This window comes from Hippoglossus stenolepis, chromosome 1, assembly GCF_022539355.2.
Source record: "Hippoglossus stenolepis isolate QCI-W04-F060 chromosome 1, HSTE1.2, whole genome shotgun sequence".
Lineage (NCBI taxonomy): Eukaryota > Metazoa > Chordata > Actinopteri > Pleuronectiformes > Pleuronectidae > Hippoglossus > Hippoglossus stenolepis.
This window is the reverse complement of record NC_061483.1, coordinates 7,200,156-7,214,439: the sequence shown is the minus strand read 5'-3', so window position 1 is coordinate 7,214,439 and position 14,284 is coordinate 7,200,156. Positions and strand designations below refer to the sequence as shown.

At 41.1% G+C, this 14,284-nt stretch overlaps 2 protein-coding genes across 5 annotated transcripts in view; both read left to right on the top strand.

The window, feature by feature from the left end:
• The first annotated feature begins 460 nt into the window (after positions 1 to 460).
• On the top strand, positions 461 to 10,004 carry LOC118111811 (mortality factor 4-like protein 1). 4 transcript variants are annotated; one of them, XM_035160533.2, is made up of 12 exons: positions 461 to 668; positions 989 to 1,035; positions 1,871 to 1,938; positions 2,162 to 2,248; positions 2,465 to 2,545; positions 2,725 to 2,750; positions 3,351 to 3,439; positions 4,202 to 4,303; positions 4,685 to 4,773; positions 5,263 to 5,435; positions 6,313 to 6,397; positions 8,968 to 10,004. In XM_035160533.2, the coding sequence occupies exons 1-12, from the start codon at positions 629 to 631 to the stop codon at positions 9,494 to 9,496; spliced, it is 1,416 nt and encodes a 471-aa protein (XP_035016424.2). In that variant the 5' UTR covers positions 461 to 628; the 3' UTR covers positions 9,497 to 10,004. The 4 variants fall into 4 exon arrangements, with proteins under 4 accessions (XP_035016424.2, XP_035016441.2, XP_035016417.2 ...); XM_035160550.2 differs by having other exon boundaries at positions 466 to 668; positions 8,621 to 9,106; XM_035160526.2 differs by lacking the exon at positions 461 to 668 and having other exon boundaries at positions 708 to 1,035.
• A 3,833-nt stretch (positions 10,005 to 13,837) lies between these two features.
• The window catches only part of uacab (uveal autoantigen with coiled-coil domains and ankyrin repeats b), a 38,280-nt gene continuing 37,833 nt past the window's right edge, over positions 13,838 to 14,284 (top strand). Inside the window, 1 exon segment of the mRNA XM_035160893.2 lies at positions 13,838 to 14,045. Within this exon segment, the coding sequence (XP_035016784.2) occupies positions 13,998 to 14,045 (48 nt within the window). The 5' untranslated portion in view covers positions 13,838 to 13,997.

The window sequence follows — 14,284 nt, the reverse complement described above, 5'->3', positions numbered from 1 at the left end:
GAGACAGTACCGTGTGTGTGTGTGATCCAGTATTATCATTATTTTGTTGTACCAATGCCTCTACGCTCTGATTGTTGTTCTAAATGATGTGTTCCATCGTTGTGAGTCTTAAACTGAAATGTTACGACATGCAGCTCTCATCCTGAATCGTTCGCTATATGCGTAAACAATTTAAACTTAATCTTGAACCAAACCTTTTAGGAATAAGAACTTAACACTTGAAATGATGCCACCATTAAGACAGATTATAAAAACAAACGTGTGAAAACATTTTACTTATTGTTAATAAACAACAGTACCAATCTGATCAAACACAAACTGGTATAACATACAGCAGAGCAGATGAATATGAAAGTGAAACAACAACCACACGACGTCCGAGTGTGTGAAGTTCAAAATGCAGCGGGAACAAAAGAAGTGTTTGTTTTTCCCGGGTTTCTCAGGGGGCTCTGGAACGCAGCGCCGCTCCCGGGGCTGGGTGGTCAGGTGACCCGGCGGTGGGCAGGCCAGTCTCCGGCTTCTGCTTCGCTTTTGGGCTCCGATGTCGGGGGTGTTCGCGGCTGGAAGACATGGACTCTGGAGATGCACCAGTTTGACCCGTCAGACGAGCGACCCGCTGAGTCTGTGAATGGCGCCAAAACAGGAGCCGAAACCCAAATTTCAAGAAGGTGCGTAGGGAGAGGAGAGAGAGCGCGCGCGCGCGCGGAGGGATCTGTGCGAGGGGGGCGGGTTTGTTGTTGTTGTTCCTGCTGGAGCTGCTGGAGCTGGGATGTCTCCACAGAGCAGCGCGGCGACATTAAAACTACACACAACCGCGGATGATCGGCGTCATTGCACTTGACTGTGTCGCGTGTTGAAGCCCGTCGCAGTAGAACGAAGCTAAAGGGTGGAAACCGGACGTTAACGTCAAGCTAACAGCTAGCTGGGTAGCTAGCTAGCATGTTGTTTATGCTATGTGTTTCTCACTGCTGTGTTTCCCTCCTCGCAGGTGAAAGAGTCCTGTGCTTTCATGGGCCATTGCTCTACGAGGCAAAGGTGTGTTACTGTGTGTGTGTGTGTCTACGTGTCTGTGTGTGTACTTGTACTTGCATCTTGGAGAGGACTATTTGAAGTTAAACCAAAACACGAAGGGAGTAGATGTTGGGGACATTTTGACCAGTCCTCACTTTTTTAAAAGGTTATTTAAGTGATAAACCTGCCTTTATGGTTAGGTTTTAGTATTAGTTAGAGTTATGTGTGTCAATTACCAGGCTCTGAGTGTGTGTACTTGTACTTATATCTGTGTGAAAACCTTATAGAGTACAAACCCTACAGAGTGAGGATACACATACTGGAAAGTGCAGATATCTTGGCCGGTCCTCACTCCTTCATTGGGCTGTTCCAGGGTGAAGGCTTTATTTTAGTTTTTGGTTTAAAGGCATGTAGTTGTCGTGGTTTAGGTCAGAGGCTCAGGAATGCATGATGTCAACGAGTGTCCTCACTGAGATAGAAGTACAAGGCTCGCTCTCCCCCTGTGTGTGTGTTTGTGTGTGTGTACTTGTGTGTACTTGTACAGGTAAATCTTTGTGAGGACCATTTTGACCCAACTTATGGAGTGATGCTATTCTGGACAGTTCTTCCTTTTTGACCCACAGACAATGGGCTGTTTGAAACTTGAAACTTAAAAACTTGCTTTTAGGGTTCAAATTCGGGTTAGGTTTGGGCTACAGCTGGGATTAGGACTAAGCATTGGACTCTTTAACGAATTAAGCCAACGAGTGTCCTCACAAGATAGATCTAAAAGCCCCTGTGTGTGTGTGTTATGAGGTTATAATTAACTGCAAAACAAATGATTGACACATGCCTGTGTGTGTGTTTTCTTGTTTTACAGTGTGTAAAGATCAGCATAAAGGATAAGCAGATTAAATACTTCATTCATTACAGCGGATGGAACAAAAAGTGAGCAGCTTGGTTTAAATACAATTTGATTTTCCGTCTGTCCCCTCCTGTGTGTGTGTGTGTGTGTGTGTGTGTGTGTGTGTGTGTGTGTGTGTGTGTGTGTGTGTGTGTGTGTGTGTGTGTGTGTGTGTGTGTGTGTGTGTGTGTGTGTGTGAGAGAGTGATATCTGGACCTTTATTCCCTCTGATGGAGCTTCAAGGTTTAACATATTTCTCTTTTGCAGCTGGGATGAATGGGTTCCTGAAAGCAGAGTTCTCAAATATGTGGACAGCAACCTTGCGAAACAAAAAGAGCTTCAAAAGGCTAATCAGTAAGTTTCCATTTATATACACGGAATTTATAATTGTGTTTGTTACCAGGTAAAAAAAAAATCAATGATAGCTTGTCCCCAAACAACTTTCACAAAATAACAATATTTATCAGCTTATGTCAGTGAATGTGTTTTTTGTTGCTTTATGGGCTGAAACAGTAAAGCATAATATTTACGTGTGTTTCTGTGTTATGATCCTAATTTTCTCCTCTACAGGGACCACTATGTTGAGGGAAAGATGAGGGGTTTAGCACCAAGTAAGAAGATTGCTGCTGTGCAGCAGAAAAATGTTGATCTGTAAGTGTCCACCCTGTTTCCCATCAAATAAACATATTTCAAACACATTATTTAAGATGAAATAGTGTTGGCCCAATGGTATGTAAACTATTGAGTGGAGTAATGTACACATGTACAGTTTGGGCTGAATATAGTCACTGTCATCACTCACCATGTCGTTTTTTCTTTTTGGCTCATAGGAAAGTGAAAAAGGCAAAACAGAAGAGTAAGTAAAATGTTTTTACAAGACATCTTCATAGTGGATTTAAGCCACATTTTGTTCATATAATTCAAAGGACAGTTTGTATGGTCATTAACATGAGACAGTTAACTTTAAATATTACAACAACATCTTCATGGGCCATTCTACCAAACTCAAAAATAAGCAAAGACGTTTCATAATTTTATGATATTAGATGATGTTTTTATTTACTATTTTGGGCATTCATGTATTTATAGTGAGGTACGATGAGTCTTTATTCAGCGTGTCAGAAATAATGTTATTACATCATGACTTTTTTCAGATGAACCACCTTCTATCTTTATGTGATTTATGTCACAATGAATCTGTGAAAATAAAGCATATTGAGAGTTCCCAGGAGTAGATCGTGCTGCTTGATTTATAATTTATAATATAAATGCAGACAATATAGCACGTTGTTGTTTACCTGCTCATCCATTAAGCCCAAAAGCAATGTCTCATTCGGGGAACTTGGTATTAATCTGCTCAGTAATTGAAGAAGCTTTTGATCTCAGAGTTTTTCCTTAAATCCCTTAACATTCATTTCTATGGGATTTATAATAATGAGTTTTGTTTTTTTTTTAGCCCCAGGGCCGGGTGAAGGTACCAGCAGCGGAGAAACGCTGCAGGGACCACGGAAGAAGAGGGCTCGGGTCGATCCCACCGTGGAGAGTGTATGTATCATCAGTTAATGTTAACCCTGTGGAACTACATGGAACAATTTGATCACTTGAGCTTATAGTCTGGCTGAGGAGAAAAGAATGGCTTCGGTATATCCGTAAAAAGCTAAAAAAGAAACAGCACAAAATGTTGGTACCTTTCTTGATCCCCTGAAGTGGTGCCTCAGCTCACCATGAGCGGTTTTCACACGTCCTACAGAGGTTCTGCAGAGAATTGAGTCGCCTTTCACACATGCACAACACAGCAGGGGGCTTCTCTGCTCAGACAGTTTCACAACAGCAACAAATTGTCTGCAGGATTCAGGTGATTGGTGGTGCGGACAGACAGAGGCAGGATTGAACATTTTAAATTCTGCTGCAGAGATTACAGGATTTTTTGTAAACATCTACAATAGCATCAGGTCTTAAAACCACCCTCAGATATTTGTTTTCTTCAATCAGTAATTTTAAAAGAAATATAATGGAGAAAATGTCATTATTGTAAAAAAATATATATTTGTATACTGCTTATAGAAATCAGATTTTCAACCTTGTATAGTGAAGTGCACCACATGCACGATTCTTTATTCTCTGCTCTGTCGTCCTCGTGGATTTCATTCTTATGTCTTATTAGGTACAATAGTGGTGGAAGCAAAGCTCTGCAGCTACATCTGCTGCTCTTATTTGTATCTGTGTTGAGGTGAAGGACAGACACTGCTGCTCTCAAGCAACCATTGTGATAAGCAACAAAGAAAAAATGTGAGTGTTTGTGTGCAGGAGGAGATGTTCACCAACCGTGTGGAGGTAAAGGTGAAGATCCCTGAGGAGATGAAGCCCTGGTTGGTGGACGACTGGGACCTCATCACTCGACAGAAACAGGTGGAAAAAAACATGCATACACAAAATCACTTCACGGTCACATGGTTTTTCTATATTTACTTCTGCTTAGATGACTTGATGACGTCAAACTGTAGGTTTAAAAATCCATATGGTTGTCCTGCTTTTGAAATACAGAATTAAAAACTCTTTTCTACTGTGATTAATGATCATAGAATGGACCAGGGAGTGAATCACTGCATGGAAACCAATATCGATCCTCAACTGGGCTAAATTGGTCTTAGAATACAGATTTATTCCTTATCTCATATTTTTTTAGAATCAATCATACAACATTAACAGATCTCACCCTCACAGTGATCATTTCTCAATGTGACTAAATGAAAGATCTGGATAAAGAGAACATTTTTCTGTTGCTTACAGTTATTTCATTTGCCTGCTAAGAAGAATATAGAGACTGTCCTGGAGGACTATGCAAACTATAAGAAATCAAAAGGAAACTCCGACAACAAGTAAGAATACAAAACACCACAATTCCCTTCAGATTATGTGCAAGAATGGAGAAAACCTGCTAAGCATCGCTGCATGTGTCCACCTCATCACATCAAGTGTCACAATATGGTCATGCATTCTCCTCCCAAACAACACAACACAATCATGAGCAATTTTCCCAGCATGACATCGGAATGTCAAGATTTGGCTAATCATATATGCTGCTGGCCATTCCCTGCTGCTTTGCCACATCTTTGTAGACGTGTAAAGGCGAAGGAAATCAACTTGCTATGATTGGATACTCGCGGTAAATGTAAAAGTGTGAAATTAAAAGTATACACATCACATCTTAACGATAACACAACTTTGAAGTAAATAAATCCAACTATGAAGTCAGCTTTGACTGATTTCTTATCTCAAGCAAATTTTCTAAACTATATGATTGATGGTTCTGTAGAAGCTGCGATCTCCAGAGAAACACGTAACTCCTCTCTTCTCCTTTTACTTAGGGAGTATGCAGTAAGCGAAGTGGTGGCAGGAATTCGTGAGTACTTCAACGTAATGCTGGGCACACAGCTGCTTTACAAGTTCGAGAGGCCGCAGTATGCTGAGATCCTGGCTGAACACCCAGACATGCCAATGTCGCAGGTTTACGGCGCTCCACACTTGCTACGGCTATTTGGTAAGGATCCCTGAACTCACAGTTAAAACACAAACAAACAAACAAACACATAATACCACACGCCCAGAGGACAGGAGTTACTAAATATATTATTTCCCTGGTACTTTAATTTGACTCCTAGAGAATTCTTCTCATATAGGTACAGTAGTTGTGGGAGTGAATACAGTCGTGCGGTTCTTGTATTTGTCTTTGTGAGAGAAATGTGAAATGCTCTCTACAGAAACTAAAGAGAGACGTCGCAATTCATAAACAATCACTGAAGCAACAGTGCGTTCATGATAATGGCAACGAAAACTGATTCTCCAGTTCAGAGTGAACAGGTGAAGAGCTCTTTGTGCAGCCTCACGGTTCTATGGACTGAATCATGCAGCTGGTCTTTACTGCAGCTCAATTACTGCAGGTCCCTTTAACAGTTTCAGATAGAGAACTGCAATCAGCATCACCACAGGCCAAGTAAACAGCCCATTCCAAACAGGCAGGTTTATAATGGACACTGCACTTCTATTATTTAGGAAAAGCACCTCTCTAAACAATTCCAATAAACAACACTTACAGCCTTCTGATTTATTGTTGAATTAGATTTCATAATTTTCAGCCTGGTTTTCCTAATAAACTGCCAATGTGGTGCATATCGCAAATGCAGTGAAAAGAACAACACTGTTACTGCAAATACATTTTTTTCTGTATCAAAAACAGCAGATTTATAGTGATATGACAGTATTGTCAGCATGCCTCAGTTTTAAATAGGTCACACCTTTTAGAAAACCTCAATAGAAATTTGGATGAATTATTCACCATCAATATTTATCTCACGAATTAAAAAAAAGCCTGAGTCTCCTCCTGCGTTGTTCCTCACACACACTCTTTCCTCCAACAGTTCGTATCGGAGCCATGCTGGCCTACACTCCACTGGACGAGAAGAGCCTGGCTTTGCTGCTCAGTTACCTCCAAGATTTCCTCAAGTGAGCTCAAACTCCCACCACACCACCACAGACTCCATGTCATGCTTGGCCAAATCTAGAATGCCATGCTACATTGACATTCAGATTAGTGCAGCCAGGCTTGTTGCAAATGCTCAAAACACAAGTCATGAAATCGATTTTCTGCTCTGGAAAACATATTTTGCTCTGAGCGACTGAAACAGCTTTTTATTACAGATTGATTTAACTTTTGGGCACTTCATTCAAATGCAATTTCAAAATAGCTTCAACTGATTTGTGCATGATGATGGATTATTTTCCATGAATGAAGTAAAATCTAAAACAAAAACAGCTTTGCGATTGTGTCCTGTAAAGCAGAAAATACTTTGAATGAAAAAAAGTTAGTGAGATTCTCAAGTGGTTTAAATCTGGCATAACGTGACATTTAGGAACGGTTCAAATTTAGTTTTGAACCCTCATAAATTACTACAATTTACATACATTCAAAGTGACAACTAAAAAGCACAGTATTATTTTTAAGGAAAAAAGGTCTCGAGGAGCCGAAATGACCTTGACCTTTCTTTTTGTTTGAAATGTGGAAGTGAAGTCTTTTTAGCTCTGGCACCAGACTAAATGGTTTTCCTTTCTTCACTTATTACACTGCTACATCTGCCAGCATAGATTTACTCACTATTATCATTTGTGCTGTTAATGACCCAGCGACACCACAGAGTAGATGTAGAAAAAACGGAGGAACATTTGCAGAGATCTTTGTTAATTCAGTCTCGTTCTCACATTTTGGACACGCTGCTGATGAAATGTACAAAATGAACAGTTACATTCATTTTCGGAAAGACTTCTGTCGGCCATATTGACAACATGCCGACGTCAGACGCAAGTGTTATGGAAGTTTTCTGGAAGCTGGTGAAAGGAGAACTCAGGCAGCAGCTGATGTGCAGAAGGTTTTAATGTAGACTTGATGCATCAAGGAGACCAGAAGGTGAAACAATATACAAACGTCAACAGAGTAACATGAGCCACTGTCACCCATAAGATGTCTCCCACAGCATCCCAGTGTATCTCCCTCTACTTGCATCACCCATTCCAACAGCACATCCATGAAAGGCTAAAATTGCTGTCACTCTCTATGTTACATGTAGGTGTTCGCACCCTATTGCATAGTTAAGCCTAAAGTAATCATTTCTAAATCACATTGTGACCTTACGTCTTGCCACTGGTGAAATACGCAAAAGAGTTAGAGTTGGTTCCTCTCTGTCTGGGGCATCTGAGTTAGAGAAGTCCATGAGCGTAGACACTACAATGCACTGTTGGTTGGTCCTTTATCTATAACCTGACCTTAGGCACTGCGAAGAGAGAGAAGGGAGTGTCTGTGGAATTAGACACTCACTATTCTCCTGTACAGATTTACTGTAATATACAAGATACATAATATATAGTGGCATATACAGTAATGTGTGACGATGGTCAAAGATTCATCAACAGCAAGGCCATCTGCAAACCAATCAACATCAAGTATAGATAGATGCAGCCCACAGGTGATGATTACAGGACGTACATATGTCATACGAAACTTGCTCCCCAAATTGCAATGTGAAACTAAGACTAACCAGATCGAATGTAAACAATGTAACGCAAACATGGATGAAGCGGAGGGAGTCATCAAAGTCGTTTTCACACACGATCAACTCAGCAGGAGATTCTCTGCTCAGACACAACACAGAAATCTCTGCAGGCAGGAAGCAGGATGTTATGTACAAATCCCACAGTGGAGATCGTGTTTTTGTTTACAGCAAATCAACTCTGGCGTCACCTTATCACCAAAAGCGCTCTTGACTTTTGTTCTGAATAACATCATCAACACACTTACTCGCAAACGGTGAATCTTGCGGAGGATCTCCTGCTGTGTTCTCACATCGGCTCATTCGCTGCTGGCCGGACGAACTCGGACATTTGCATTCTCACATACAGCCCCTGTGGAGTCTAGTGCATGTCTGAAAGCAGCTCGAGATAGATTTCACTTTCTAACCCTTAATTACTGATGCAATAAGTCTCCAATCAGACAAGCTGTCCCGAAATAACTGGTTTATATGTTGAAATTTGTCCCGAAAGGCAGGAACCCAAACACAGACAGCTGTTGTGGCTGGTAACAACTCGGAAATGATGACAGGAACAAATTTGTCGCTGTCTCCAGCAATAATCATAACCACCTCCCCACAATGACAACAAATTCTACATGTCCTCCAGGTACCTGGTGAAGAATTCATCCACCCTGTTCATTGCCAGTGACTACGAGGTCGCACCCCCAGAGTACCACCGCAAGGCAGTTTGAGAGCTCTCAGCACACAGCGCTCCTCATTGAGACGCATCCTCCCAGTCTCCCAGAACACATGTAAAATAACCATTATCTTTTGAGTGCAGACTTGCAGGATGAGATTTTTCACTTGAAATGATGCGCTTCCTCCTCCTCGGTCTCAGGAGCTTATCACAGTTGTCAAATATTTGAAGTTTCACTGAACCTTGCTGAACCTTCCTCTCTTTCTCTCTCTCCTCCCCCTTTGTGCTTTTTTTTTTTCTCTCACTTCTTTGAAAAGACTCAAGAAACAATGTTCTCACTGTTGTGAAGTTACTGTTCCACAAGCAGCTCTTTGGTGTTATTGGTGCATTCCATCAGATATTTGTTATTGTTGCATGCATGTATTTATTAGTGTTTCTTCTGCCACACCGGTGCAATCAAATGCTGGACCACAAGGTCAACATTCAACAGTTAATGTTTTTGTATCTCTATCTTGTGTATTTGTATCGATTTGTAAAAAAAAAAAAAAAGTTTCTACACAATCTCTGTCTTGTTTTACTTTGTCCTCTTGTTCCTATCCTGTCGATTTATTTTGTGTCATCACTGTTCTCTCTGGATTCATTACAAACATGGAGGAAACGCTCACAGTGGCATCAATACACAGCTCACCACTGCACCACAGCACATCAGACATCAAAGACTTCAAAGACCCCCGTGGAACATGGTTTAATATTCATCTGCCAAGACAGGAGCAAAGACATCCATCTTTCATGCACATGTGTTCAGCTCAGGAAATGTATAGGTTGTGCCACGTGAAGGAGTCATAATCCTCAAGATGTGCAAATGTTAAAAATCCAATATGCCCATAGCAATACTTTTTAACCCTTTGTTAAACCAGGGGGGGGGAAATCTCTGGGATAAGTTTGAAGAAATTCATCCCCATGACATTAACAATGTTTTGCTAATTTACTTTAAACTTTGGGAAAATGAAACCTTAAAGCCAAATATTAACTAACACGATTCAGGCTGAAAAGTTCTGCTACAACTGCTGTTGTGTTGTTTAAAACGAAAGATGATCACACATTTATTACATTTGTGATCGAAAATAAAGGTATTAAAAGAAGTTAATTTCCCTGTGAAGTGAAGTGAGAACAGCAGGAGAATAAACTAACTACTCAATCTAAATACTTGTAGCTGAAATCATCATATAAACGAAGTGGAGTAAATACATTCAAACTATACTTCCAGCATTTGAATAAATATATTTAGTTACATGTGGAATAAGATCTTATTTTTCAGTTCTGTTTGTGTCCTAAATAAATAAGTCTAAATAAGGCAAACTATTATTACTTCATTGATTCATGCAAGTGACTTTTGCCCATGGCCCTCTCAAAAAAAACATCAAATGCTTTATTTTGCACTGTCCCTTTCATTTAAGTCGAACTCCTGAAGGAACAAAAGACTTGTCAAATCTGGTTGTTCTTATTTGTCTCTGCAGAATCATTCCCTTGCTCTTACAACTCGAGGTCTTTCCACAACTGAGCAGCTGACATCTGGTCACACTGTAACTCTTTGTGCCATCTTGATCCTGCTCTGCAACTCATCTTGGTCTTGAAAGATGTATGATTAACATGAGAACTATTCAGTTTCCATGAAAAGAACAGTCACTGTTTGAGTTCAACGAGAGTATTGTTGACAATGGTGAGTGGGACCTTCTTGCTTCGTCTGACATCTGTGACCGTTGCCTTTGCATTGGTCACAAGAAAATGTCTGAACACCGTCCAAAGAAGTTCCACGAAACCACCCAAGTATGAGTTGTTAGGTTTTTTGTTTCCTCACCAAGGCTGTTTCATTTGTTTACTTCAGCAATGTGTGGGTGAGACTGAAGCTCGACACACGACTTGGTGGAGGTATGTGCTCTCCTCTGTGCCCTTTTAGTTGGTATATATAGCCGATACAGTATTGAAGAGACAGAACCCAGACCTGAGGGGAGCCTGCATGTATAAGCTCGGGTTAAGATGCAGCTGTGTCGAATCTGCCCTCCTGGGTACGATTCAGCAGAAAATCATTAATCCACAGAACGAGCATTGGATTAACCCCAAAATCCATCCGTGTGTGCACTGACAGGTGGCATTATACTGTGGGGTTTGCACACAGCAACATCTTCTATAAACCCTTCACGGAGACTGAGGTGAAGGCAACCGGCCGCAGGTCATGGCTCTCTTCAGGTCTGCTGAGACATTTCTTTAGAAAGGATATGCAAATGAATCAGTGCACGCCTGCGGCACTTTACAGTCGATACCATAGACTGGTGGGTTTACTTGGACCTTAAGATTTCCACTGAGGTAGCAACCCACTGAATATCTCTGGTTTTATTTGGCCAGTAGCCTCCAGCAGTGTTGTAAATCAAAGGGCTGCTCTGTGGCAATGCAGTATGATCAGAGGTGAGGATGAGTACTTTGATGTGTCAGGTTTTTAATTTAGTGACGGTCGGAGCTCACAAACTTTCACCTTGTTTCTTTCATGACGCATTTTACATTTCACACAGAATCAAACGCTTCAGTCAGCTCATTAACTCAGACGTGAACGTATAGATTCATTAAACATGGACACACTGTGCCTATGTAAGAAATCATTAATTTACATTCATCAGTTGTTGGGACCTGTATAATAATGTGTGTGTTTCTGTGAGTTACAGTCCCATTAGTATCCTAAGGTCAGTGCACCTCCAGCCTGGACGCATTGAACAGCAGTGGCAGCTCCATTGTAACTGTATGGTAATTCCATGGTAACTCCATGGTAACACTGTTGCTATGGAGTCACAGACAAAGATAGAGACCCATTTAACGGCCAGTAGAATTTCGTTAAATATTTCTTCAAAGTAAACAATGCCATATATAATAGGAGAGATGAGACAGAGTGTTGTTATAAACAAAAGTAATATACATTTGTTGATAGACACAGACATTTGATTTAAACATGTGACATAGAGTCACTCAATAGTAAGTTTGTAGTAAACATATTCTTACACATGTTAAATTAAGCAGGTCAGTTTTTTACATCCAATCATTCAGTGGTTGAGGCGTAAAAAAAATATTTTTTACAAGTTAAGCTTTAAGTTTACAAAGCATTACAATCAAAACATAAAAGTACCAAAAGTAAAAGTATCTCAAAGTAAGGATATACACTGCATTATAATTACTGGTGCATTAATATGAAAACGCATATTATCCTTTAAAATAATGCATCATAGCTTTTTGTTGGTTGTATTTTGTATTATTAATCTATATCTGCAAAGTAGCTACATTTGTCAAATTAATGTTTTGGCGCAAAAAGTGCAACACAGCCTTCTGAAATGTATCGGATTACAAGTATAAAGTAATAGACAAAGGAAATACTCAATTAAAGTATAAATACCTTCCAGTAGTTGAGTACTTTAAGCTCAAGCTCATAATTAGAGACCACAAGGGGGCAGCTTTTTCTGCCCAAAACCTTGTCCACCTGTTTTTTTCTGTTCTTAACTCTGCTTCACAAATATAATTATATAAACAAAGCAGAAGGGCGCAATGTATAAAACAATCATTAGTAAAATGAGAACAACAAGGCAGAATGTGGGTTTTCCCATATTACTCTGTTTATGTTCACTGGCAGAATGTATGTTCCTTACATGTTTCTGCATTTATATATTGAATTGACTACAGTTTATTGATGACTAATATTCAAAACTGACTTTTATTAACTTATCATACACTGAACATATTTTATAATTTTACACCTTTAGTATTTAATCACAAGACAATAAGGTTGGACGGATTGTTCGTCAGAATATTGATAATACTGATAAAATGTCCTGCTTTGAATATCAATTGTCTAAATAGAATGAATACAAATGAAACAAATCTATCTAACGTTAGATCACAGCTGAATATTCACCTGTATCTGCTGCATGTTGTGTGCACGCACGCGCAGAGAAGAACTCTGTTAATTATTTCAAAAGTGAATTCAAACATACATGTGACTGTGTAATTAATGGAGACATATATATAAAAGAGATGTCTCCAGTTTGTCAAATTATTCAGTGGATATTTAAATATTTCAGATGTAGCCAGTCAATGATGTACTCATCTTATAAATCATGATAAAGGCTGATTATGTTAAGTAGTGAAATATTTGTAGAAAATAATAAATAACCCTCCAGGTTGCTCGTAGCTTTACATGCACCGTCCTTGTGCTTTTGTTGAGAGAAAAGATTCTTTTTTCACATCAATACAAAGGAGAGAAATTAAAAAAGGCAAGAAATAGTTTATTTTTCTTATTGAAAAGTTCATTGTTCATTTGTTTAGAGTCTATAAGTTATGTGTTATAAATATGTGTTCAGTCCTCAGGTGTGTGTTCAGTCCTCAGGTGTGTGTTCAATGCTCAGCTGTGTGTTGAGTTCCCAATTGTGTGTTGAGTCCTCAGGTGTGTGTTGTGTCCTCAGGTGAGTGTTGAGTCCTCAGGTGTGTGTTGAGTCCTCAGGTGTGTGTTCAGTCCCCAGTTGTGTGTTCAGTCCTCAGGTGTGTGTTGAGTCCTCACGTGTGTGTTGAGTCCTCAGGTGTGTGTTGAGTCCTCAGGTGTGTGTTGAGTCCTCAGGTGTGTGTTGAGTCCTCAGGTGTGTGTTGAGTCCTCAGGTGTGTGTTGTGTCCTCAGGTGTGTGTTGAGTCCTCAGGTGTGTGTTGAGTCCTCAGGTGTGTGTTGTGTCCTCAGGTGTGTGTTGAGTCCTCAGGTGTGTGTTGAGTCCTCAGGTGTGTGTTCAGTCCTCAGGTGTGTGTTGAGTCCTCAGGTGTGTGTTGAGTCCTCAGGTGTGTGTTGTGTCCTCAGGTGTGTGTTGAGTCCTCAGGTGTGTGTTGAGTCCTCAGGTGTGTGTTGAGTCCTCAGGTGTGTGTTGAGTCCTCAGGTGTGTGTTGAGTCCTCAGGTGTGTGTTGAGTCCTCAGGTGTGTGTTGAGTCCTCAGGTGAGTCCAACATCACACCAGCTTCTCCTCCTCTCTCCCATGTTGCCTACAACTTCTCCCAAAGACACTTCACCAGGAAGTCCCGCCCTCCGAGCTCGCTGATTGGACAGAAGCCAGACGGCGACGCAGAAACCCCCGGCTCGATTGGCTCGGGGCGCCGTCAGTCAGAGGCGCGACGGGGATTTGCGGCCGGGCGTCAGGTGAAACTGGCTCCGCGAGGAAAACAGGAGCCGATGAAAGTTTCTTCGTGTGAACTTTGTGTGAAGACTTTTCCATAATTTATGCGCGAGTTCGCGGCAGGAAGCTTCTGACGAGCGGAGGCGTTGACTTCCACCATGAAGAGCCTGAAGTACCGGCTGAAGAAGCACGAAGTGACCATCACAGTAAGTGAAACACTGTTTCTGTAGCTAATGTCCGCGGCTCTTACCGCCGGAGCAGCCGCGTGTTGACAAACCGAGCTCGGGCCCGACGGTGGGTTTTAACACCGGGGGTGTTATTGTTCGAGACCCTGACCCCTTCCACCCTTCCACCCTCCTGTCCTCCCCGACAACAACCGAGCAAACCGCGGGCTCGTTCCCACGGCGGCTCCGCTGAGGCCGTGCAGGCACCTGCACCTCCGCTG

Excerpts from the sequence above, each read along its gene's own strand:
- LOC118111811 (XM_035160526.2), top strand. The coding sequence starts at position 940 with ATGTTGTTTATGCTATGTGTTTCTCACTGCTGTGTTTCCCTCCTCGCA. Across the intron at positions 3,440-4,201 it reads TCGATCCCACCGTGGAGAGT|GAGGAGATGTTCACCAACCG; the intron begins GTATGTATCATC and ends GTTTGTGTGCAG. Across the intron at positions 5,436-6,312 it reads ACACTTGCTACGGCTATTTG|TTCGTATCGGAGCCATGCTG; the intron begins GTAAGGATCCCT and ends TTCCTCCAACAG.